The 27,939-nt window shown below is 36.9% G+C and overlaps 1 protein-coding gene across 49 annotated transcripts in view; it reads right to left on the bottom strand.

Moving 5' to 3' along the window:
- The window catches only part of TENM3 (teneurin transmembrane protein 3), an 843,796-nt gene that overhangs the window by 232,636 nt on the left and 583,221 nt on the right, over positions 1-27,939 (bottom strand). For 7 of the 49 annotated variants that reach the window (XM_086889926.1, XM_086889924.1, XM_086889923.1 and 4 more), the window contains exon 1: positions 6,741-11,693. The exons of 27 other annotated variants lie outside the window; for them this stretch is intronic. In XM_086889926.1, the coding sequence (XP_086746052.1) occupies positions 6,741-6,981 (241 nt within the window). In that variant the 5' untranslated portion in view covers positions 6,982-11,693. Of the gene's footprint in view, positions 1-5,358; positions 5,450-6,157; positions 6,358-6,740; positions 11,694-27,939 lie in introns of those variants that run through there. 15 more of the 49 variants (XM_086889940.1, XM_086889938.1, XM_086889937.1 and 12 more) reach the window with 9 other exon arrangements.

The raw sequence follows: 27,939 nt of genomic DNA on the forward strand, positions 1-27,939 counted from the left end.
GCCTTCCAGCTCCAAAGACAGAGATAAACGATGGGAAGAAGAACCCTGCTCTCTTCTTAGGAGATCACCTATGTGTTGAAGAAAAAGAGCTCATAGGTTGCAAAGTAGAAGTTAAAATCATCTACCTTCAAAATGGCAACATATAATCAAAGCTTAGGAACAAAAGGTATAACAGCCACTAAACAAACTACCACCAAACAAGTAATACTTGTTCTTCAAAAAATGGGACTTCTATGAACTGTGCTATTTTCCATAGCCTCCAGGATGTTACCATTACAAAATGTGTCTTGCTATGCAGCTCATTCTTTGGTCCTTAATTCACCTTACTGCATCCAGATACATCATCCAAGTCCACAAGGTCTTTAAGTCTTGCAGGTGGTTCTTCAATGTGACTATGCTGCATTTTTTCTTTCTTTTCATCTTTTCTTATAAAGCATTCCCTCTAGTCTTCAATAATTTTTAATGCATTGCTATGAGTCTCAGTCAATTAACCTATAACTTCAGGTGGTCAAAATTCAGGTTTTTTCCTGAAGATCCAGTTTTCCTGTTATTGTCTTGTATTTTGTACATTTGTTTTAAATTCTCTTAACAATTATGCCAATGCCTAGACAGGGAACACTATAAAAAGAAATATCTCTAAGTTCTTTTAAAGGCCAAAAATTTATTTGTTTTTTAAACTGTTTATTTGAAATAAGTGTAGTTTTACACAAGTGAAAGAAATCTTTCTTGAATGAGAAAAGACAGGTAAAAAAAAGAGGGGAAAATGTACAGTTGACATTATTTTGATTAAATACTTGTATTAACATGTACTTTTATAAGTTTTTAAGACATCAATACTGACTACCATTATAAAACACAACTAAGATAGAAATTTAACCATTAATTATATATTTTCTAAGCTATTTGTTTCCAGTTTAGCCACAGGCCTCCCAAGGTTTGAGTATCTTTATAAAAACATAAATGCACACATATTCAAACAAATAACGTCCCTGCTGCTAAGGCTGGAAGTTGGCTTGTCTGTCCTCATAGTAACTTAAAAAACAGTTTAAAAAGCAGTAGAGTAATGAATAAAACACAATGATTATCAATGAAATCCTTAAAGGCAGGGTTATAATAATTAATATAAAGGTCACCTTAATAGCCAACTTAGAGATATTTCTAGATCTCCCAAACCAAAAGATAAACTCTTCAGCAGTAAAATTTGCCAGTATTAGAAAAGTTCAATTCATTGTTCAGTCTCTAACTCGTTATCTGTAATTAAGAAAAATCAGATTTCAAAGCAACAAGAGAAGACTGTGATAAAGCTATTTGAAGTACACTCTGGCAGGGATAAAGCCAGCAGAGAGGTGGCTGTCATAAAATAGCCAAATGGCTTTTTCCACCTCTATCAAGGTCACTTTACTGATGATGTGCTCAATAAGATGATAATGCATTTAACCACTTTCCTTGCATCTCACTTCGACCTTACTGCAAATCCAAATGGCCTTGTTTAACTACCCTGGCCTTTCAACATTTCCCTGAACAAAGATAATTAAGGAGATATACTGCCCCCTACTATCACAGGAATTGAAAGACAAATAAACTTTTAAGAGCACAGCCAGGTGTCTATTGCATTAATGTACAATGTTTAAGCAGGGGGTAAAATGAAATAATGGTTAAATAATTATAAAAGGTTAACAAAGTTAACTTTGCTACGTAAGGCAATTCTGTTCTATTTAAAATAAAGAACATAAGAGGCTTTCCAGGCTACTTTTTACAACTCCCTGGACAAGTCTTTGCTTTAATGCAGTTTCTGACTTAAGAGGAAAAATGTTCAGCAAAAATTAACAACTGAAATTTCTGCAGATTTGAAACTGGTTATATTTCATACAAGGGTACAATAATGTTTTATGAAAAAGCAGGTCTGTATGATTAAACCAAAAACTGCTCTAAAAAAACATTTCCATTCCTTTATTTTTCCTTTGTGTGTGGTCAGGAACTGTACTAGAGGTGAAAATTAAAGCAGTTTAAAAATTAGTTTGGCAGTTATGACAATTTGAAAGCTTAAAGTATGGCATTTTTATGATTTTTAAATTATGAAAACCAATCAAATAATATCATTACATAATAGCAGTTGCCTTTTTTTTTTTTTTTTTTTTTTTAATTCTGATTAATATATACTCCTTTATTCCAAATAGCTCTCCAGGACACTAATTCTTCTTGATACCAAGAAAAAAAAGCCTCATGTCAATAGCTCTTGGACTAATAACTGAAACAGAATAAAAATAATAAAAAACCTAGTAAAGCAGTTGGATGTTAGTTATGCAGAGATGCAAGAGATCATATTTTAGATTAATACTTTTTTCTCTTATATCTGTTTTTCTTTTAATCATCTTAGAAATATTGCTGCATAGGTCTGAATCCCCTTCAAAAGCAAGAAAGTGGCAAAACAGCAAGTTGTATCAGAAAGATAAAAACATGTAACTCACTGTTGATGTGACACTAGATATGTTAGCTTACTGCTACTGCCAAAATTGCTGTTCCTTTGTCACAGAAAACTAAGTATGCAGAAACCCTGTCACATGTCTTTAATCAGTTTCATCATAACGCAGTTCTTCAGAAATTATAGCAAACCCACCTCTGCCATTTTGTCAGGCCACCATTACTTTGAGTTGTAGATGTAGTTTGTGCAAATTTCAACACATTCCTGTATTTGTCTTAATCTTTTGCTGTAACACTTCTTAATGCAGATTCAACTCCTGAATTCTGAATACACCAGAAGTTAAATCTCCTGTAAAACTACCTTCATTTAGTAAATACAAAAATCAGTGATTACAGTATCAAAACCATGAAGTTTGCAATGATTCATACAGAAAAGCTATGCAAAGTCCTTTCTGCTGTATATAACAAGCCATAAATAAGCCTTTCACTCTGAGCTAGAATGATTTACTGTTTCCGGATATGAGAAGTCTACCTTTTTCTTGCATCTAAAGGACTTGCTTCAAAAACAAGCTACTTTACAGCAGCTCACACAAAACAATTATTTTGTTTGAAGTTTGGATAAACAGTGGCCCCAGTCAGTCTCAAAAGACAACTACACACCTTGTTGTTACCTTGAGTGAGTCCTGAAGTTTTCATGTATAATTGCACTTTGAATTCCTCAATCTTACACGAAGAAGATGAATGACTATTTTCTACTCATTCAGAGTATTTCAGCCACCTACCTATTCTGTTCAGAGTTTTTAACGTGGGTGATGCTTTTTAAAGGAACACAAGAGCCATTTTTTCCACTTGTCCTTAACATTTAAAAAGGTTAACTTAACTGGAAAACTACAGAAACTTTTTCTTTAGTGCAGTTGTTTTATTTCATTCCTATTTGTTGTTTTGTATAAAAATCTTCAAATCTAAAAGACATATACATCTTCAAACCATTAGTGAGGTCACTAGCTCACAGCATCATGCTCCATACATTACTGAACATACAAAAGCCCTCTTGCTATTCTGAAATGCATAAATCTGTAACTACTTCTGGAAAAAGTCCTTCAAACCCACACAGAGCGTAGCCTATAGACACATTTAGAACGAATATAACCAACAATAAGACCTTTGAACACATGCAGAAAGGATAGGGAAGTTAATGTTTTTTCTTATTCTGGACAACATTACAGTCCTATTTCCTCATATCATCACTCAAATGTCTATGTTGAACGAAGCATACATATTACGACATTTTATTTTGCTTTGTTTAGTTCAACAAGTGAATTGGGAAGCAATACAAGCTACAGGAAGAGAAATTATAAAGTCTGATCTCACAATTGCTTATCAGACCATTTTGGTAATTTGAAAAGTCATGTTAAATCTCCACAGATGCACGTTAGAGCTGAAAGAATACAGCTCAAGACAAATTCCCTAAGTCCATTTGAATCATATACTGATATTTACAGATATTTCTAGATCTCTCAAGCCAAAGGATAAACTCTTCAGTACTAAAATTTGCCATTTTATAAAAGTTAATTTCAATGTTCAGCCTCTAACTTGCTATCTGTAATTTTAAAAAATCAGACTTCAAAGCTGATGGGTGTATGGCAGTATTCTTATTGAGGTCCTGTAGAATGAACACACATCTGACATGACATTTTATATTTTTTTATTTCATCAATTATCAATTTTTCCTAGACAGCTACTACATCAGCTGCTTTTCTTCAAACTGAAAAAAAAAATATATATACCCCACGTGTAACTTCTTGTGTCAGAAAGATTAGAAAGTAAAGATGACAAGTGAAAGCCATCTAAACATAAAACATTTTTTAAAGGTTCAATTGTTGTAGGTTTCTTGCTAAATTGTAACACACCCTTTTATAAGTCCTTGAAAAGAAAAATACCCTTATACTGTGAAATATGAGGCCACTTTCCACACAGGATTGCAGAAAGATTAATCAAAAAATTTTATAACATCTCACTTATAGTTACTGAGCTGCTTGACAGTTTTGAACCCCAATCTGATGGATGAAAAAAAGGTAAGCTAGATTTTTTTTCTCTTCTTGTTTGAGCACTTTCCCCTTCCTGGGTTTTACAAAAATACTTCCGCCAGGATGCATGAAAAGATTTACCTTTTGAATGAAGGAAAAGTGCACTCCACCAGCTGCGTGCACACCACCTAGGAGTTCATGGGAATAAACCCAGCCTATCTAGTGCCATTATACAAATTACAAATTCTTATCTTAATGATAAGAATACTTAACATCAGGCAATTAGATCCTTGTGTCTATTAAGAAATAAATACACTTTCCAACAGACAGGGGACTCTTGCCATCTTCAGTAACTTTCCTACACATTTGCAGTGAATTTACTCTGTGCACTGGAGATCTTAGAGGAGAGAAGGTACTTCTCTTCCTCTGCCTCCATTGTTCTCTACCTTCAAAGCTTCTAACAAACAGCTCCAGAGCAGCTCAGCCTTTGTCTGGGAGTTTGGTAGTTCACATCCTAAGTTTCTTTCTCTATTGCTAAAATATTAGAAGGCAAGGTTTTTGAAAGCTTTCCACAGGATCAGCCAGAAAACAGACACAAAGTTAACAAAGGGCAGCTATCACTACAAAGTGTCAGGTTTGTTTACTGGGGCAGATCAGTATTTCCCCAAATCTTCAAAGTTCAGTGTTTTGTTTAATAAACTGTTAAAAAAAAAGGGCAAATGGGCTAAGTAAGGTGAACATAAGCAAAGATAGTTTAAAATAAAACACTCCACAGACAGATGGGTAGTTCAAATTCAGATTCATGTGGATGAACAGGAAAACTAAAACGTAGTGTGCACAAAAACTGCAATGGTATCTTCATGCACTAGAACACAGACATTATTTTAAGTAAATTTAATTGCTGACATACCTTTCTCAGTTTTTTTTTTCCCCAATCCTTCCTTAAAGTCTACTCTAGCAATTAACAGGGGTCTCCGGATGGCTCAGTGAAATATTTAAAGCTGAAGAACAAAAGGTTTATTTTAAAAATGAAAACCTTGGCTTGTACAACTCCAGACATGAATCTGCTTTCAATTACTGAAAGTATTTCCACTTCAGTGAAAAAGGATCAAATCTTCAACTACACCATCTTTAGGCAATGAATTTGATTATATTAAGCTTTAAGAATACAGAATGACTTCGTGACATAGCTGTATATTCCATGCGTATCGTATATTAGGTACACAAAAAAAAGAAGGAGCTGGCACTTTAAATGAGAAGCAGACAGAAATGTGTCTGCTCACAGCAGCACTGTACTTCCATACCAAAGCTCTGCTTTAGGGCTGGTTTTTTTCTTTTCTGTTTTTTTTTTTTTTTTTTTCAGGTGCCCACATAGATGTCAAAGATTACACTAAGCTTTAAATGAAGGATTTTACAATCTTTTAGAAATTAATCTAGGCTGATTCTTCCCCCATACTTTTATTTGCATAATTTGCACCGTTGTAAAGTTACATTTTTCTTTCTAGACTTTTGAACGAGCACAACCTCTTCCACATCCCCCCCGGTGCCGCAGGTATCGCATCCCCTGGGAAGCACGACAATCAGAGGCACTTTATACTTTTCCCATTACGCGATCGTAACAGATTCGGGCGAGGGAGCTCGAAGGCTTCACTCCGCAGCGAGATGCGATACCTCAAATGCAAATTACGCAAAAACTTCTCATTTCTTACATCTCCGATTTCGCGAATCTCTCCTACCGCATCCCAGCCAGACACCGGGTCGGGCTCTTTCAGCAGCACGGCCAGACACACGACGCGAGCGGTTCCCTCCCGGCTTAGGCACGCTCGGCTGGCAGGGCGGGCAGTGCGGGCCGCCCGCGGCTCCTCGCAGCGCTGCCCGAGCCGCGCAATGAGGCGGCGGCACCGCCCCCGGCCCGCCCCGCCCGCGCCCCGCCCCGCGTCCACCTCGGCCGGCCCGCGCGCGCCGCTCCGCCGCCGGCCCCGTCTGCGCCCAGCGCCGCTCGCCGCCGGCCCGGCCCCACACAGCCCGCGGCGGCGGCCGGGCCCGGCTCCGCCTAACCCTTTCGGGGCCGCGGCGGCGGCTTCGCGGAGCGGCCGCCGGCGCGTACGGCCCGGAGCTCCGGGGAAAGGCAGAAGGAGCCTTCCCGGCGAGCGCGGAGCCGCTGCCGCGGCGCCGTTCGTACGGCTCACGGGCAGCGCGGGGCCGCGGGCACCCACCGCAAAGCGGGGATTTCCCGAGATGCAAAATAAACTCCCTGCCGCCCAGGGTACTTGGTATATCGGCGTAAAGTACCTGCTGCGCCCTGCCGTGCAAGCCGCCGCCGCAGCCGGGAGGCACTCGCTGAGGGAAGGCGGCTGCGGTGGGAGCCGGCGGAAGGCGGGCTCGCGTGTGGCCGGTGCCCGAGGAGCGGCGCGGCTGGGCAGCCGGAGCGGGCCGGGACCAGAGCGCAGCTGTGAGCGCGCAGATGTGACACCGGCCCCCTCATCACGCACCACCTGGGCTTTAATTGAAACAGAAACACCTCCCCCTCCATTTACCACCGTAGGAGACAGTTTTTCTTCGTGTCTAGAGAGGCATGAATATAATACACGCTGCTTACTTCAAAACACTCGGCAGTCTATGATCAAGCCCTCCGCTAATGAAGCCTTTGGAGTTCCAGCTAGATCTGCCTGGATGCATCGTAGCTATCAGATAAAGCTATCAAATAACGGATGCAAAATTCAGCATTCATATGACTTACCCTTTATTTCTGAAATACTGTAGAGAGCAAGGAAGAGCTAGATGCCTGCAAAATACGCAGATACCGATGTACTCAATCAAAATAGAAAAGCCAATTTTCGGCTGGTAATTCAACTGAAGTTGGTGCTTCTGTCTTTAGTAAAAGAACCAGATTTTTTTAATTTTTTTTTACTACCCCCTTTTGGAATGTCGGTGGGAATGATAACTCCAACTGCATTCTTAACATCAATACACAAAGACCCTTCTGAGCTTAGAAAATGCAGTGATATGTAAGAATTTCTACAAAACTTCTATTATGGTTTTCTTTTTACCTTGGACCTTTGCTAATAACAACTAACCTCACTCTCTCTCACCCTATTACAAGATCCATTGCTGATGTAGGCCAAGTTATCACAGCAGCTGCCCAGGAGCCACATTGTGCCAAAAATCAGATCAAGACATTGCTAATGATTGTATAATACTTCCAGGGAAAATAATACCATTCCAGAATATGTTTTCAACGCTGTTATGTAGAAGGCTGCAATAAAACCACATGTTTCAGATGTATTATTCATAAGAAATTTAATACTATCCAAAAAGCTCACACAACTAGTGCTCATTTGCAACTTCCTATAGAAACAAAGACTATACAGATTGAAATAGTAGAATTCTGTGAAATGGGGGGCAATAATGGTCTAAGTAGCCAGGTCCTGATGAGGGCAGTCATGGCTGGCAGTGGGGAAAAATACAGACAAAATTCCAAAGCAACAGCATTAATACTACATCTTGTCCAGAAGCTCTTCAAGTCAGATATGCAACATAGTATGTGTGCTTTGACCTAGCACAAGGAAGAAACTTTAATATAGTCAGCGTTGACAAATTCTGCTCAGGTTTGAGGGCAGTTTGATAAAAATGGGAGGCTTTTTGCAATCCAAATTCTGGACAGACTCCTATCTGTGATAGCTAAAAGGCCACCCAAAGAAAAAGCTAGGAGATGAAATCATGAACTAGTATTTCAGTTTAAAGAAACAAGTTTCTAGCAATTCCACAGCAACATTCATTTTCTCAGCCTCTCTTCCAAGGAGTCTAGTTGCAATAAAAAATCACAAAAATATGATTTTCAAAACTACCTGAATGGAGTACCTATAGATAAACACTTTCTGCCACTGAAAAACCTACTAAGTAATTAATTACTTCAGTAATATATCCTTTCAGATCTTAAAAGGAGGAGGAAGGGGAACTGGATGCTGAGAGTCGGCTTGTGTAGAGCTTTAGAGCACATTTGAATTTCTGCCCTCAGAGAGCACCTGTAATTGCACTCCCTCTACAGAAGACTGCCATGGACCTGTGAAGGAAGCAGAATACTGGGTCCTCTGAGAGCCAGATGTTATGGAAGAAAAGACGTATTTAGATAATCCCTATTTTCAAAAGAAAACTATTCACATCTATACCTTCTGTATCGTTTTTCTACAAATATGTATCACTCTACATTCAGTAAATGAAGACTGCACCCTATCAAAAAATAGGACCTGGATGTCACTGCAGCACATCCACTTCTCTCCATTTTCAGCCAGCTGCAATGGAATTTTCCTTTGCTATGATGCCCCCTGTGCTGAGATTCCACTGTCCCATTAATGCCAGCACCAATGATTTATGAAATCTATTAGGTGCAACACTAAAGACATCTTGAACATAAATGTTTGCTTAGGAAAATATTTCTATGGAATAGACAAATGGGGGTTGAAGCAAACTCCAGCACAAATACACAACTTTATGCCAAACAATAGAAAGAAAGATCAAACAAAACCTTGGGGGTAGCTGGAGGGGCTGGGGGGAAGAATAACACTTGTGTTTAATTAATACAAAAAAGGAGAAGCAAGGAAAAAAAATTATTTGGTCAGAAGGATTATTGCAGTAAATTATGCAGAGCATTAACCACTGAATTTGAACCCATCTTTAGTCTTTCTTTATTAATAAGTCATTATAGTCTTTTTCCTTAATGTGGAATAAATTAGAGCCATGTTAATCCATGAAGCTATCTGCAGGTACATTTATCACTACGGTAGCCATTTTTTCTCTCCTTTCTGGAAGCTGCATTTCATGGGCAACAAACACTCATTCCCTGTGATCTCAAGTCATGGTGGCCTTTTCAGGTCACCAGCAGGGTCACCTAAAAGCTTACCTTTATTTCAAAGAACTGGAAGGTACCACACAGCTGGCCTATGTGACATATGTGAAAGTATTTCTCTTTCACTCTCACACTCTCTCTGTCATATTGCCACAATTTAGATCAGTGAAAACAAGTGAGCTAAGGGCCTTGCTGGTATGAAAGGGTGAGGAACTGCCAAGAGGATGTTCTTTGTGGGAACTCAAAGCTTTTGGAACTGATTCCTCTTCCCTGATCCAGAAGAGCTCAAATTTTATGGCCTTCATAGCATGTTGCATAGTTCATATTTTTCCAGAGTGCATGAAGACAGAAGAATTGTGAATGTGGTTAGTTTCTGGAGGCAGAGCTGTGTTTCAGCTTTTAAACTGGCTGGTTTGCATTTGTCTGAGGAGGGAGGCCCATTGCAGCTTAGTCACAATGATTAATTTTGATATTTTCATTTGAATCTGGTCAGATATTCTGGAATTTAAAGGTAGTAATAACATATACACTCTCTGATAAAGATAGGTATTATCACAGAGAACTGACACATTCCATCACTCATAGCTGATGCCCAGAAAGGACTTAAGAGGTTCCACTGCAGGTGACTCTGGGTAGTCATTAGACCCACATGGCCCAGGTGAAAGTAACTGTGCTCCTTGCAGCACATAACTCTTCAGTACTTAATGTTACCTTCTCTGAGTGCCATCGTGTCTAAGTAGAAAATTAATTGTGCCTGTTTCTCACGGCAAATGAAGGCACAAAGGTGACTTGTCAATACCACAAAAGGAGTAGCATGGGAGAGGGAAACATGATACTTCACATTGTCTTCCGGGGTCTACTCTAATCACTGAGCTTTTCTTCTGATCAAAATAATCAGTTCAGCTATTTATCAACATTTATGATCACTGACTTTTATTAAAAGGGAACAAACACCTTTTTAGCCAAATACTCATTCCCCTATTTGAATAATAGTAGCCTAAGTGCCCTATTAAGACATCCTATCATAAATACTCAATCAGTGTTACAATCAGTTCTAAGGAGATATTAGGTGTACTTTAAAGAGATAGGGTTGTCTGCATTACAAGGAAGTAAAAATAAGAGTGTCCACATAGAAGCTGAAATTGCACAGCATCATTATATCACTTTGGAAACCTGTTTTCCTTACAACCTTACAAAAAAAGGTATTAAGTTACGAAATTTAAACATTGCCTAAGAGAAAGATTTTTGTCAGATAAGGTATCATTTATACTAGCAACATATATTCTCATATCTGTTTTATAAAACAGACTTGATCAATCAAAATAGTTATAATATAGCTTTCTAGTTCTGACTGGAAATGTATTTTTTCAAAAAAGGGGCAAATTCATGTTTGAAAGTAAAGTCTTAGAAATACTATCTGATATCAACAGGATTAGCAGTATAATATGTTCCCATGAGAAAGCACATGTGCCCAAATGTATTTAATGGAGAACATCTTGTAGTTCTTAAGCATTTAAATATATGCTACATTGACTAGTTTTTCTCACAAGCAAGGATTAAGATGAGCCATTTTTCATGCAGTAATGATGCTGATTAAATTAGAACAGACTAAGACCATAATGAGCTCACAGATTCAGTGTTGAAATCTGAAAACAATGATTTTTTTTCCTTTTTATGTTCAAATCTGAAAACAATAAACTTTTTTCCCTTTTCATTTATATAGATAAATCCTAACTCTATTTTTTATAACCCCTTCCAAGACTGCATCAAGAATTTTGCAGTTTCAGATCAGTATTTCTCTAAAAATGCAAGTGTAAATTGTAAGCAAGTAGATGTAACTGGGGTAGGGCAAGAGCTATTGCAAAAATACAGTCCTTTCAAAAAAAGGATTAAATTATGACACATTTCTTGAATGAAAATTGGTAATATGTGGGGTTTTTTTCCTAAGAAGTGACCCAAAACTACCCACTGTACATACATACTGTGATTTTTGAGTGCTGTGTAGATTCATATATTGAAGTAAATAATGTTCCTTTGTTCCTTGTCAAATTTCTCAGCAAGCTCAGTGCAGAGCAAGGCCAAGTATGAAATGCACATTTATGTTTATCAGCACCTAGATTTTTGCTCCCTAACAGAACTCTGCCCTGATTAGAATCATCCTACTCTACACTAATCAGTCATATATAAACGTATGGCAATGTACAAATTTACAGATGGAATACCTCCATCTTCAAAATCTGAAATATGAAAGACATAAATATTAACCACAATGCTTTTCATAGTACTTAGATAGTTGTTAGATATTTTTTTTACCTAAGTGTTCAAATACCTACAGTACCAGCCAGCCAGCAGAGAAAAAGGGCACATATGTTTTGAATGATTAACACAGTTCTTGAAAACAAAAAGCACACATGCTTTCTATATCTTATAGTACAGCTAAGTGAGGAGGAGGAGAAGGACATTTTCATGGGAAGTTCTGTGGGATTAGATGATGTATCAATGAGCCTTTGGAAAGAAATACCTCACCCCCCCCCCCCCCCAAAAAAAAAAAAAAAGGAGTTAATTCTATTTGTTTCAGAAGAAGTGCTATATGAATAACAGTAAGGAGATGAAGGGATAAAAAATAATGCTCTAATGTTTTCATGTCATTTACCTAATTTTTGAAGAAAAGGCAGTAGTAGTTTAGGAAAAAGTTTAAACCCTCCACTGAAGAAAGAAGTATCCAAATGCAATCTGAACCTTATATCTCTCTTTAAACTGAACTCTCTATGAATCTAAAACCTGTTTGTATTTGTGAGACTCACTTCAACACATCATCAAGACCCTGAAAAATCCTAAAACACACAGTTGCATCCCTTCCTCTCTCAATTTATGGTACTGTTTTCCCATTTTTCTCAGTGACCTCTATCAGCAGCTGCTACTCACTGTCTGTAAAAGAAGGCAAAGAACCCACTGCTTCCATAGCTAATGCTCTGAACTGGAGACTGAGTGTCTAATCTTCATAATAAGCAGCTTCCAACTGACTAAGTTTTGATTTACATTTAATACTTGGGTCCACAGCTCTAAATCCTTCTGGATTACTGGATTATTTTTTTAATTAAAAATTTACACTTTTTGCAAAAAGAAAAAGAGTAAGATATTTACAGCAAATGAAAATGTAACTGGAAGAAAAAAGAGATCAATTTGGTATGTAAACTCCTGACATACAGGACATCTCTTAACAAACAAGGTATGTACAGACTGTTTGGAACAATCCATTTAGAGTAAAATGGTTTTGTATAGAGGTCTGTCAAAAAGAATTGGCTTTTGTGAACAAGCTACCCTATTGTGAATCTCTTAGAACTGGTAAAGACCACCAGCAGGGCAATCCTATCAGAGAATAAGTTTTAAGAAAAAACACTCTATTCTTGATGATAAATCTAGAATTTTATACCTCTAGAAAATTTTAACTTGTATGCTGATCATATTGAGAAAAAGAAGAAAAAAAAAAAAAAGAAAAAGAAGGTTCAAGGTACTTCTTTGAAATTATATCTTTAAAAAGATATTTTAAAAATAGTGGCACACACACATAAAAAAATCAATATCCGTGTGATTCTCACAAAAAATATTTCACATATTTCTTGGAATAAGCATTATACTGATCATGACACAAAATATGTGGCTGGGACTGTGTGTTCAGCTGCTGCCGTCCATCTTCTAGTTTGTCTTTTTATTACGGGAAAGATGACTGAAAACTTGCTATGTCATTTAGCAATTTCTAAAATTATGCCATTTCTTTTTTGCTCAGTAGAAAGTAACCATTTATTTTCTCCTAATTACAGTTTTTCCTCTCTCCCTATACATCATAACTCTGGGGAAAAAACCCAACCACCAGAGCAAATTTTCTTTTTACACAGTTGCTGCTTTGGCAAGATCAGAAAAAAAGTGTCATCCTTTGGGTAAGTCTGTCAAACAGATTTCTTACATACACTTTGAGAATGTTCATCTAAAAGTACTCTATCTGCACTTCTGTATGCTTATATGACATTTATTGCCTTGGAAAGGTGGCATAAAAATTATTTCACACTCCTCTGACACCTGATGTGAGCCGTAACCCTGCAAGTGGTCTATATACAAAATGGTTATACAAACTGTACATGTAAAATAAAATTAATAATTTCCAAAATATTAAATTTGTTTTATATATACAGGAAAAATGCTCTGGGCTGCTGTTAAGGAGACACCTTATTACATTTCCTTGGAGGAAAAAAAAGAGGTTTTCATGAGGCATAAGAATAGGGTTTATATGCACTTTGAGTCCACTCAGAAATGTGTACATAAACAAACCTTCCTGTGGTAAACATTTCAGCAGAGGATGAATGCCTGGTGATAGGTGTGTTGTTAGGCACAAGACTAAGTGCTGCAGGGCATCTAGAATTGCATTTATAGCACACCTTGAAGTGATTTGTTGGATATTGATTGTCCTAGAGAGAAGGTGATCATTTTCTACATTTGACCCAACACATCTAATATTTGCCAACATGCCAAACTGCTAGTGAAATGATTTTTCCTTGTATCAGCAGGCATTGCATATTCAGAAATAGACACTTTCAAGAATTTAAAGTTTTCATTTACTTAACAGGGAAGAAAGGAGAAGAAAATATTTTTTACTTTATATTTTGTGCTCATGCACAGAGCATGAGCTCGGGTACCACAGTTCTTAGAAGAATCACTTGGGCTTGACTTTCTTCAAGCTAGGCTAGCCATTGCATAAGTTTCCAGAACACAGTATTTATATATAAATTTATATATATATATTAATCAGAAATTATCACATGCAATACTCCCGAAAGTCTTTCTTCCCATTTTCTTCCTCATAGTCTATTTATTTGCTTGGCATGCCTCTGCATAGATGTCAGACCGCCATGGATTCATGTGTGTTCAACAGATTCAGAAATCACAGTTTGGCTCTGTCAGTCAGTTACTATTTTCACAGCAGCCAACTTTATCACTATCATTTCCTAATTCCATCATCTAAATGATTTCGCTAACTGCATTTCACTAAAGACCTTCCCAGAAGCACTGCCAGATTTGCAAGCTTTGGTGTTATCTGCCAAGAGAAGGAACTCAAAAGTCCAGCTGAATTCTGTCATAGAAGAAGAGAGCTTAAGAGCCCTTAAAACATGAACAAGTGGTAGAATATTAAGCCTAAAAAGTATTTCTCAAAGAAAACCAAGAAACTAAATATAATATGTATATATATAGAGGGCATACAAAAGCTAATGGAATAACACAGGTTTTTAGAGTCCTGATGAATCAGTTCAAGCCACAGGAAAGACACACCCTCCCCCTCCCTTCCCTCCTTTTCCCACCCACCCTATGCTGATTTAAGAATAAAGCATGCAAAGTGTAACCCTGAATGAAAAACTACATGGAAGACTAGAGCTGCATTTAGCTCTGATAATGCCAATGTGACTGAATCAATTTTGAGGCCAAAAATCTGAGAAGGTCAGAGCCCAGCCTGCTAGAGAAGGATCAAAGATAAGGACAATATTCATCAAAAATGCAAATTTCATTGCGAAAGTCCTGAAGATAATTTAATTTATGAAATATATCCTAAGTATTGGTAACTGGGCAGATATAGCATGACCAGTGTCTCAGTGTCCAGGCTTCTTTCTACAGCAGTGTTTCCTGAAGTATTTTCCCACATGCACTCAAATTGCCTTTGGTTCACCCTGCTATCTATTATACTCCAAGAAACATCGTCAGCCTTTTCTCATGAATCTGGAAGTTCCCTTACTTTGGGATTACTCTTCCTTCCTTCCAGTTTGCTGGGAATGCTTGTGCTTCCTGAGAGTTGAAATACTGATCTCACTGCTTTTTCCTATTATTTGGCTGGTAGGGTCAAAAGAGTAGAAAAGTATGAAGTATGGAGAACAGCTTGTTCTTAAAATTGGATGGAAAATCTCACAAAAAAAAAAAAGAAGTTAATTTTATTACAAGAAATATCTCTAGCCCACATTTAATATCTCAATTCACTTTCTGCAGTTATGTTGTTCTCACATCAATGTGTCCACCACTCAGAGACCCAAATACTTTTTCCTACAACAGAGGTGATACGTACATACACAACTCACTCATTTATCCAGGCAAAGGCAGTGATGGTTGAAACATGAACTTCAGGAATTGCTGCCATCAGTTTATCCCTCCCTTGAATTGCCCTTCTCCATCTTGTCCACCTTGGCGGTAACTTTGAGGGAGTGATACAGAAAGTCTCCAGTAGAGCTCTGTGCTGAAGAGCAGAGTGCTGATACTGGAACTTGTTTTGAGACAGGTCCTCAAATATGGTGCACTGGAATCTTGGTGTTGGAAATCCTTTTCTCTACTTATGTGGCCTCCCAGAAATTCTTCTGAAATTTCCCAGGAGTCAATGCTTCCTGCAGCTGGACCACAGGCACTGGTAAAAATACTCCAAGGGCTATGTAGAGGCACAGTGGCACTTGCTGTGATTGTAGGGGAAATGCAAAGTGGACTTATTCCAGAAAGAATTCAACTGGTTGTGGTTTTCAGTTCTTGGTATAAAGGAAAGGGATTTGTTGCTATCCATGTTACACAGGACAGCTCGATGGAGAGTGCTTAAGCATGTCACTACATGATTTCAATACCTTGTCTAAAACTATTATACTGTAAAGCCTAGCACAAGAATTTATCAACTGAAGTCCATCAGTATTCTTTGCCTTTTTTTGTGAACACTCATACTAACATCCAGCACAAGGGTCACATTGCTGTTTAAAACCCACCTCTACTAAAGTAAACACACCCGACACTGATAGATTTCCTGAAGTACCCTGAGGCAGAAGCCGTTTCACAGATGGAAGGAAAAAAAAAACATGGGCAAAGGGAAAACTGCTCGAGAGAGAGAATTTTGCTTCAGGTTTTCTAAATCCTATCATCTATATTTCATTCTGGAAAATTCTCCAATTAATAGAGATATTTTCACTATTGTAATAGCTTTCTTCCCCCCTGAAGCATTCAGAAGTTGATAAAGTTGGACCTTCTGCTTTGCTGAAAATTTTGCGTGCTGATTAAACAAGTTTAAAACATGTCCCACTACAGAGGAAGAAGTAGTACTGGTAGGAATAGAGTATTTTAAAATTTAACAAAACCGTCCAAGAAAATCTATCATACAAAACAGTGTCTGAATATCTGAAGCACTTAGTGATGAATGTGTAACTCCCCCTAATGGATGCATATTTGAATTTATCTTAAAAGAAATGTCAATAACTGTAAATCCTAATGCTAAAAATAATAACACCACTGTTATATCACATTCACCTTTCTGGCTTTTTAAGGGATCTCTTAAGTTGTGCATCTGTGACTTACAATAAACATTAAACTACTATTAGCATTTGTTTTCTTAGTGAGTTTATTATATAAAGTATTAAATATATGTGCCTTTCAGCATGTTTCTAAGGTACACTCAGCATTTAAAGTTCCCTTTTCCCTTAAATTATCTTCTATCAGTCATTTCAACTTCTGTTTTAGCTAAATGTTTTCCTGTTTCTTAAAAAGTCAGCAAATTTCTATAAAAATGACAGTGACAGGCCACAGTGGTTTGGATTTTTTGGTATAAAGAAACACTTCATATATGCACAGCTGCTGGTAATGAATGCAGCATGTCTGAGGCCCAATCTTGGACAATTTCCTACATTTCTGACTGCAGTTTCCTTGGCAAAATTTCTGAGACTATATTATCTATATATCCCAGTATTGCAGCCAAAACTTTTCAATAAAATAGTTTGGCACTGTGCACTGCCTTTCAGTAGTCTGTCCTCTCAGAGTTAGCAACTTTTTAGTAGTCTTTGCCCTAAGCCTCTTCTAACAACAATTTCTATTTTTCTATTTTTAAGAAGCATTATGTTCTACACAACCACCCTGTTAAGATACAGCAGACAGATTAAATTATTACATAATAGAATTCCTGCTCTTGAAAGATGCCAGAGTGACAGCATCAGACACTAAAATTACATTTGTCCACTGCCCAGCTACAGTAAACAGCAGCAGCAGCAGCAGTGGGGTTGTTTTCAAAACTCTCAAATTTAAGCTACTGGAACACTGAGGGTAAGTGAAACTCTGGACCAAGACTTCTGGTAAGCCTGGATGTTGCTATAACTGGTCTGGTGATACTGTAATCAAGTGGTGTAAGTAGGGCTGAGGTTCAAGGCTGGATTTTACACAGGTCAGACTCGCTGAAGGAGACAGTTAACAGGGCTTCTCATAGTGGGGAGAGACTCCATCTTACTCTGCTCACAAAACGAGTTATAATCTAAACACAGGTTTCCTCCTAATGCAGTGAAAATGCAAAGAAAAATGCAGCAGTCTGGAATGAAGCTATGGGTGTAATCCCAAGTGACTTTTCCTAGGTTTTTATGGTGTATTGGAAAGGAAGTTTAATAAAGCTGGTGTTGTTCTTTTTCAGTTTTTCGGTATTAAATGGGACATATATATTTTCTGTTTTTCTTTGCAGGAAGTAGTTTTTAGCAAAATCTGCTCTTAAATAGGACTTACCCAGCTGTCAAATTCTACTCTGTAATGCCAACAGAGAGAGATTCAAAACGATGGACGAACATGTTGTTAAAATAATTACATTTTAAGGCAAAGATAGACATGTTCTTGTACAGCAAAAAGGACAAAAAATAAGCTCATGGGCAAAAAGATACAATAAAGTATGTCTACCTGTACCATTGACCATCATACAGAAATATTTCTAACATTGTGTAAGAAGACAAAAGTTAAAAATTAAGTACTCAGAAGCAACAATCTGCATTATAAACCAAGAAACACAGAGAAGATACTGGGGAGAACTAGAACTATAACTGAAGTAAACAGCTACAAAGTGAAGCCTAGCACAATAACAAGAAAGAAATAAGAGCAAGAATATTTTGCTGCCCAGGAATTTTGCTGATTTCAAATTTAAATTTAAAATGTAAAACTAAACAACTAATCTTACTCTGATTAATTAATTAATGTCCAATCTTATCCTGGATTATTTAATCTAATCTAAAAAAGTAACTATTAGTAATCTTGTGACAGGATAATTCCATCCCTTGTCAAAAAAAACAAACAAACAAACAAAAAAACAGACTCTATGAGCTAATGCATTTAAGTAAGAGTCAGTCTAACTATGGTTATGAGTGTTGAAACATGGATTTTCACATCTGTCTTATCTGTCTGGACAGTCAAACTGCCAGGGCCAGCCATGACTGAGATTTCCTTTCCTCCCCAACAGAAAGTATTACTGAGATTTGTTTTGTATGTTTGACAGAGAGTAAATTACACAGATGTAGGAGATGCTCTGTAGATTTGTGATCCTTGTGAAAGAGGTTAATATGAGTCAGAGAACATCAGAGTTTAGGATATATAAAAAATACAAATGCTGTCAGTCATTGTCTTAAGACAATAGCACAATTTTGATTGTTGGATTTTCTTGAAAAACATCTTTTGTATTACTTCTGGGATTCAGTTCACAGTTCAACTCCAGTACACAGCCCTACGGATGCTGCATTCATGCCTCAAAATACATTCAATTGTGCAGTTGATTATTTAAAGCCACCATTCACTTTTCAGCACTTGTTGGTACAAAACCACTTTTGCATTGTGGGAAACATAAAAGAGGAAATTAATATCTTTTCCCTTTAATTTTGTTTAAAAAGAAATAAAAAAAAGGAACATCTATGTCTTCCAATCCTCCAGACCCTAATATTTATGGCCTTATAAAGTACAAAAGTATGGACATGTGTAACTGAAAGGCTTTAATGCTACTAAACATTACAACAAAACATAGATATCTTTAGACTAAATTAATGCAATCTCTTATAGTAACACTACATAAACCACAAGTTAAAGCCATGATACAATAACACACAGTGCAGCACTAAAATGACAGCTTCCACAAGTTCATGCTTGTGGAATACCTTGCTCTCTTCAGATATTTTCATGTAGACAAATACCAACAATTTGGTCCCTCCTGATGAAACTGGTGAAAGTCTAGTGAACAGCCACTGGGATGATTTAACTATTGGAGAACCTGCTACATGAAGAGAAATTTGAAGAAAGGAAGTGGGCAATACAGGGAAGAGAAGACTCATAGGTCTCCCAGTACCTAATAAAGGTCTCCAGTACGTTAAAAGGGTTCAGTGGGAGGATGGAGGAACTCTCTTCACAAGGGCGCATGGTGAAAGAACAAGAGTCAGTGGGGCCAAGCTGCTTCAGGGGATATTCTGTCTGGATGTTAAAAAAAACCCCAACAAACTAAGAGGTGGGATTGGGATCTGTCTTGATGAAAATTATTTCAAATAATCTCAACAAAATACCATACATGCAGAAGGAAAAAAAGTTCAGTCATACTGCTATCAATATGCTTCATTTGTTTACCTAGGTACTTTCCTTTACAAATTCATGTGCTGCTAAAGTGATCTGAGAAGCAAAAACTGATTTGGAAGGGTTTGGGGTTGTTTAAAAGACATGGTGCAGTAACAAAACCACTGTATCTGTAGCTAGAACTGCAAAGCAAAGCAAATTATATCTACTAGCCTACATGCAGATAAACTTACAGGATGTCCTAGATTCACCTACACCTCTTTCCTTGTGTTGTGATAATTTACCAGTGAAAAGTTTAATTTTAATGGAGCATATGGACTGTAATAATGTGAATGTTCATTTTATTTCTCTCTGTGTAAAAGAGTAACAATAACTCTTCTTTAATGGGTTCAACCTACATTTCTCCTGTGGTATAATATGGGAAATGGGGGAAAAAAGACCATATAGCATAGTATATGTAGAGAACTAATGACAAAGCATGATTAACTGATAAAAACAGCTAAGTGACGGGCAGCAGAAATTATCTCAGCTCTACCAGTTTACTAAACTAGTTTAGTTTGCATGTACAGGTATACAGCATTTGAAAAGAATTCTTACATCATAATACTGAGAAAGCTCATATCCAAATGTTTAGCTGCAAACACTACTGCTCTAAGTTTCATTTCGCTACAAATAGACACCTAAATGTATATATACACACAGAAAAATATGTATGTATTTCCAGAGCTCAGGAGTACTCTTACATAACCAAGTAAAAATGGAACTCTGCTTGCTTTGAGACTGTTGCCATTCCTTTCCTCAGTGAATTACATCATCTCTTTTTGTCATGGGAAATCTCTTGATGCAATTCAGGAAAAAAAACCAGGCAAGTCCTTTCACATGAAAAAAATTTGCATGATAGAGCCATATAAGCTCACAGCAAGGGCAGAAACACTTCTGTGGGTACAGTGGCTCAGGCCACAGGCAAAGGTAGGTCAATATGAGACCCAAAGAAAACAGTAAGATGATACAGTTATGCTGGATATGCTACAGGAGTTGAGGATGGGGATGGAGGATTGGATGAGGATCCTCATACCCAGAGGATGAGCTCATATTTCACTATTCCTTCCTAAACGCTCTATGAGAAGAAAAGGAGAATCCAAGTTCACCCAAAGCCTGAACCCATTGGCAGGGTCTTACCAGTGTGAAACCCTTGCACCAGTGAGATTAACAGCTGTATAAATAATGACTGCACATCACTATAACACTTTTGCAGAAAATTAAATGTATAAAGCAATAATATTTAAATTTAAAAACATAAGAGGAAAGGTTATATTTACAGCAGTGTACTAATGAATTTGTTACTTTATTATAGAATGGAGACAAATTTATCACTTGCTGAATCATATTTTGTATTACTGATTTTGAAGTTACTGATTTTGTCTCTATTTTAATTTTTAGACTTAAGATAAATGAAAACATTTAATTCTCAAAAACACAGAGCTAAGTTGAGTTTTCTAACTATAAAACTTGTCATGGTGTCAAAACCTAGGAAAATGCAAGAATGCTGTCTGGTGAAATATAGATAATTACTGTGGCTTGACAAAACTAGCAGAGAAGAAATAATTTTAACATTATTTCTTCAGTAGTTCATTATTTCTCCAGAGACTAAGTGACTATTATCTTTTAGGTACAGGACTTGGTGCACATCCCAGCAAGCTTCACAAACCCTCCAGTATAATTGTTTGAACAGAGCTTACAGTAGAACAAGTTTATTTTTAATTTGATATAGTATTTGTTCTCAGTTATAAAGTGACCTTCTTATTTTAACATAATATTGACCAATACTTTCTAAACCTGAGGCTGAAATTTCAGATACCTGGAGGTACAATTACCACCATTGCTCCTGCCTTACTCAAACTTGTGATGAACAATGAAAGAAACAAAGCAACTTTTAATAATCTCATAAATTCTATAGCTGCTTTTAGATGACACAGCATTGACTCATAATTCATCAATGTATATGGGATGACTAACATACAGCTATCTCACCTCTAAAATGAGTGTTCCAGTATCTGACAGGACAGAGGAGAAGTAACCTGGAAAGCTACAAACTTAATTCTTAAAAGCTACGTATTAAAGGCGTTATGGATAGAAAGACCATAATTTTCAGTGATTTTATTTTCTTCACCTTCCCTAATAAAAGTTCCTTTCTGTATAACCTGGTCAGAAAGATACTTTATACCAGACAAACCTTGTGAGCTAGACTTGGCTGAAGTCAGCCACTCTTTCCATGGCTTGAAAATTCTAACTGCACCCAGAAAAAACAAGGTAACAGGCTGAGCTGCTTTTCCTCGGATCTCTCCTGATACCGTCAGATTTACCCAAAGCAGATCAACTCTGGCACATTTCAGCGAACAAAGCTTGTGAAGTCCCATGCATTGCTCACACATGCAGGAATATCTGTTCTGTTTGACAGCAAGCCTACTCAGCTGGGAGCCTACCTGGACATCAGCAGTGCTAAGAAAGCTTGTGGGAAGAAAGGTGTCGTCCTGAAATGGCTGAACCATGGTTAAACAGAAACAAAAGAGTAAAGGAAAGAGGCAATTATACTCTCAAGCACAAGATAAGTTAGCTTCAGACCTAATAGCCCTTCTCTGTCCTGTTTAATGACTCTTTCCTGCTTGATCCAAGTACCAGAGCAAAATGGTTCTCTTTCTAGCTTGAGACCCAGTTTCTGAAGGCTGGGAAAATAAAGGTGGAACAAATAAGTGAACAGTGAATTCCTGTAATGCCTCGTGCATTTCCCTAGGAAAGGGAGGCCAAATAAGAAGGTACCAATGGACAATTCATGTACTAGAAGAGGGAGCACAGGGGTCTTGGGGACACTATCAGTATCCAACATAAATTTGCATTTATATTTTGACTGGTTAATTATTCATGGAAAGTCCTGTTGGCACTTTTAAATTTTGGTTTTGAATTTATTTCCTCCTTTCTCTGTTTCACATCTAATTTTGTCATGTAAATACAAACTGCAATGAGAAGGTACCTGCAAGCACCAATTAGATAATGCAAAACTAAATCACACACTTCCAAGCCTTCCGTAAACCTTAAGCATTTTTGTATTACAGTTATGCCAGTCTAAAGCTGCCAAAAGGGGAGGTCCCAGGCCTGCCTGTCTCCCTCCCATCCCTTTTGTTAGATCAGCCTGTACAGCTGCAGGATGAGTTGGTTCAGCTGGCTGGTGATGTAAAGTAATTTCTTTCAGGGTTAGGATACAGTTCCATTAAAGCTGACATTAAAATATTTATTGCTGCTGCAGTTACGTCCATCTCCAAAACCTGCCTCCTGTGTTTTGTCAACCGTGCTGTTTGTCTGACTCTGCAGGGAGCAAGTTCAAGCCACTAAATCTTTGGGAAACTATCCAAAGAATTTTGGGGTAGAGGGGGTGGGGAGAGGATCAGGGAATAATACTCTGCTGGCTCAATGGCCTCAGCTAGATCATTAAGAATTTGGATGAAAGCCTGTCCCAGTACAAAGAAGTAACAGCCACTGCATAGCAAGACTCAGGATCAAGGAGGCAGCACTGGCACAGCCTATCCTGCCATCAACCATCACTCCTGCATCATCCAGTGAACTGACAACCTCTGTGTCTGTGCAATTAAGTGCTAAGTCTGCAAAAGAAATGGCCCCTGCCTTTGTTTGGAGTCAAGTGGGATAGGATCACCCGCTTTCAATGGATATGGATATTGGTTTTGATACTGTGGGGGAAAAATTGTTACATCAATAGATCAATATCAATATGCAATTCAGCTTTTTTTTGTTTGTTTTTAATCTTTTGAATCAGAGATTTTGTATGTTTATATTTGATTGAAAGAAAGGGTATAGAAAAGTAACATCAAACAGCTAATAGTTGGAAAAAAATAGTGGCCTTAAGAGTTTTTTCTAATGAGGTCTTATTCATTTATTCAACTGGAATAATTTGGTAATAATTCAAATTATGATTTATTAACCCTTATCTGGCAAAGGAGTTGAATGCCATAAATAACTCCAAAAACCCAAAACCCAGCAGTGAATCAAAACAGATATTAAACGGAACTAAAATGATCCTAAGACAGCTGGATCATGAAAAATTGTTCAACTCAGAGAACATTTAAAGGTTAGAGCTCTATTACAGGTAAAAGAAAGAAGATCATAGAGAGAGGAAAAAAGATTAATATAGTGAGTACCTGGTGCTTCTTTTATTCATTTCATTTTTACTGTAAGGCGACCATTTTGCAGATGGTCTGAAGTATCACATTCCTTACCACCTCAAAAGGTTCTATATCAATTATTCTAACTGTGGCTGTAAAAGAACAGCCTACAGACAGCTGCTGGAAATAAAAGACATTATAGAAAAAGTTTCCTAGTATCTTTCTTCATGAAGATTTTTAAATAAAAATTCAACTGTAACATGGCATAAACCTTGGCAGGTTTATGGTCTTGCATGCTACAAATGGAAGCCAGACTCAAAGATGCCACTGCAAGCACGGAGAACACTGGCCACAGAGCTACCACTAGTTACATCTCTGGTTTGGCTTCATTTTAGGAGAAAAGATAATGACTAAAATTTCTGGCAGTGGGAAATCTTTCATAAAAGCACAGAGATGGTTTCAGTGGTTAATTAGTCTTGATGCTAAAATGCAACGGAATGTAAAATGTTAACGTTAAAATTTACATGAATGATTTCCACATCATTTAGTCACTTATTTTGCCAGAAAAAAAGTCAATCTTGTAAAATTATAAATTGTCCGTATTTATAGAGCATAGGGAACAGCACTCTCTTACTTCATTCCTTTAAAAGTTTGCCTGTGTTAGATAACTGCATAGAAGTCAGCATTAACAGCTCTTTTAATATTCTTAATGGAACTTTACTCTAAATTGGCATCAATGTTTGCAGTCTTAACTCATCTGCTTTATGTCTACCTATTGTTTCACTACATATTTTTCCACTCCTGAATGAAGTTATCTGTCTAGAGCGCTTGAAAACATCCAGTACTAATAGCTGCAATTTAATTTTTCCATGGAAAAAGTAAATATTTTATCATATGATCTAATAGACTCTTTTCCACCTTTTCCTCCATCTAAGTAAAGAAGATAAATATTTATTGAAAACCTCAGCATTTTCTGCCTTACTCAGGGGAATTCTTCTGGTTTTGTCTAGATTTGGTTAACGTTATTTGGATTCATTCAATTTCATTTTAACAGCTACAACAAGAAGCCAAACATCTGCCCCTTAAAGGAAAGAAAAAAGAAAAAAGAAAAAAAAGCCACCAAACTTTGTGGTTGTGGCTTTCTCCCTAATTTTTCCTTCTGCTTTTTCAGTGTTCTGAATTTCTTAGCTGCTACATACTAATTATCATCAAATTATGCTTTCCTTCAGCTGTTTTTCAATACACATCCTCTCAAACTGATTTATTTAACAGGGCTTTTTTATTTCCTGTCTAAGGCAGTTTTCAACACAAACTTGAAAGAATCGTTTCAATTTTGGATTTGGTATTATTTTGAGCTTTTAAAGCGTGTTTTTAATTTACCAAGAGAGATTTTACATTTCAGTTTTCCTGGTTTTCATTTTCGTCTATGTAAGAGTCATAAATTAATCTGTTCTCTCATCTAAGACAACACTAACTGATTTTTTTTCTTCTTTTTTTAGCCATCACTGTACATTTAATAAAAAATTTACTGCATCAATATTCTAGATATCTATGATTTTTTCTAATGTCTGAATCATTTCAGTACTGTCAGCATAAGCCATACAGAACATTTAGTCCCCACGATAAGAAGTATTTTTTTTTTTCTTCCTATTGGATATTACAGGCAGGTCCTGAGAGAGTCATATTATCCCCTGGTGTTTTATGTCATAGATACTTGATCAAGTTCAACATTGAGCACAATTTCAGAACCAACCCCAAATACTTCAACTCATGCTAACATGCTCTATTAAGTAGTGACAAAAAGGTGGAAAAACCCAGCTTGGCCGTACAATGCACTCTTTCAATAGAAACATTTTATATGTTATTTAAATTGTGTAAAGTGAAATAAAAATGACAAGAAAAAATAAGTTTGTTCAGTGAAACAGCAATTTTAATCAATGTCATAAATAAATTGTCATGCACCTTACTACAAATATTGGCACTCTGCACTGTGTTATTTGACATATTTTATAATCAGATTGTAGTTCCCTATAAGACACACACAAACTATGAAGTATAGATATTGCTGCAATAATGTTCCTACTAAAATGCTATTTGTATTCTTAGCATATTCATTTTTCTTCTTAATAGTTTATTGTTGATTTTTCTTCTACCTTTATTTGATGTTACTGAAGTGTTTTTATTTATAGACATTCCTATTTGCAATTTTGGAAATGTTTGTAATTTGTCTTCTATGTATAATGTAGGTGAATTATATTTGTGACTTCTGTTGTAAGTACATTAGTTTCTATATCCTATACTTAAAAAGTAATATCCTTAAAATAAATTTTCCCTTCATCTTCAGACACACCTGAATGTTATTACATCTATCAGCATATATGGGCTTATTTTTTGCTTCCTTAAGCCGTTAACAGTTCAAGTAAGGCATGGCTTTCTTGTGTAGCCCTTCTACAACTATTGTGTCAAAATGTATTTATTTGTATTTATCTATTAGTGAAATAAAGAGAACTATAACACAATAAATCAAATGCAGAATGCAAGATTGTACTGCATTTCAAAGAGCTGGCAAGTGAGTGGAGAGATGAGAAATTCTCCCCACAAATTGTTAGCAATAGTCATTTGATATCAATGATTTACTACTGTTGAGAAAAGAAAAAAAAAAAAAGACTTTTTCTCTTTCACCTCTCACTTCCTACTTTTAAAAAAATATCAAATGTTCATGTTAACACATTTCAGACAGATAGAGTCTTAGCATTCCTCACTGGCATCAAACAGATCACTGCCAAAATGATGAGACAACCATGCAGTCAAATGTGCCATCAGGCTTGAAAATCTCTGCGGTCAGCAAACTTTGTTGTACAAAAAGGCTGACCTTTACTATCTTATTATATTTTATTTTTAAAGAAGGGTTAATTTGGAGATCTAAAATTAGATTTAATGAGGTCTTTCATGCTTCTGGATGAGATGCTGATTTACGGGTTGCCACCAGCAGGTGCTGAACAGAAAAGGGTAACTTGTTAACTTGGACAATGTCAAACTGGTTTAATTTGAATGAAATGACATGAAAGAAATTAGTTGAAAGGCTCCAGATTGTTTTATAATGCTTTTTCACAGTGCAATATCCCCTCATAATGATTTTAATGACTGAAAAAATATAATAGACACTAGTTACACGAGTGCTAATTTAGTAATGTTATATCACATGATAAAAAAGGTAAAGGTGTTTTTCATTCTGTCTGAGTATTAAGAGGCTGCGATTTTTAAATTCCTATAAGGAAAACAAATCTCATTGCTCAGTAAAATCAGTGGGACATTAACAATAATTACTATATAACCAAAGTAACTATGGTAATTAAAATATAATAAAAATCTGAAACTTGTATCTTGATTCTTGAATTTCTTGATTACTCTTTGCTTTCAAAACCAGACCGGGTTTAAAAACTGATGTGCTTAAGGAAAAACTTAGTTACTTTAAAGAATGTGCTACTGTTTTGTAAAATGGGGACATGCCTTCCTTCCATTTATTATATAAACATCTTTCAAACTATACACATCTAAGGATGGATGTCTTCACACAGATGCTGAAATACCTGACTTGGCAAGTATGCAAGTACCTCTGAGCTGCAAAACATCAAAGCATGTTAGCACCGTGCTGTACCTCTTGACAAGGTCTATTAGTCTGGGTGAAGCTCTTGGCTAATGCAGGCAGACTTCTGCCCCCAAAGTGGCACGACTGCAGTGTTAGTGTGGAGCACACAGATCCATCAGCCGGGCTCTGCACAAGCTGCCTGGCCCTTCGGTTCGCCCAGGCACGGCTTTCTCTGAAACATAGCTGTGCTTTGTTTACTTTTACAAATTATGTAGTGAAGAAGACACAAATCAGACTTAAGGAAATGTTTCATTTTAGATAGAAACCTAGCAAAATAGCCCATGCTAGAATAGGTATGTTTTGTCTCAGGTTTGCTGAAATAGGGCAAACTGGACCAAAAAAGGCTAGGAGCATGCAGGCTTACCCTCACTGCACAGAACATAGAAAAAAGCTGTTACTGTTCTCTCTCCTTTGCTTCTTTCCTGATTTTCGTTGTCTTTTTGCGTTAAGTCTGGCTCAGTAGTT

Source organism: Cyanistes caeruleus, chromosome 5 (assembly GCF_971803275.1).
Source record: "Cyanistes caeruleus chromosome 5, bCyaCae1.hap1.1, whole genome shotgun sequence".
Taxonomy (NCBI): domain Eukaryota; kingdom Metazoa; phylum Chordata; class Aves; order Passeriformes; family Paridae; genus Cyanistes; species Cyanistes caeruleus.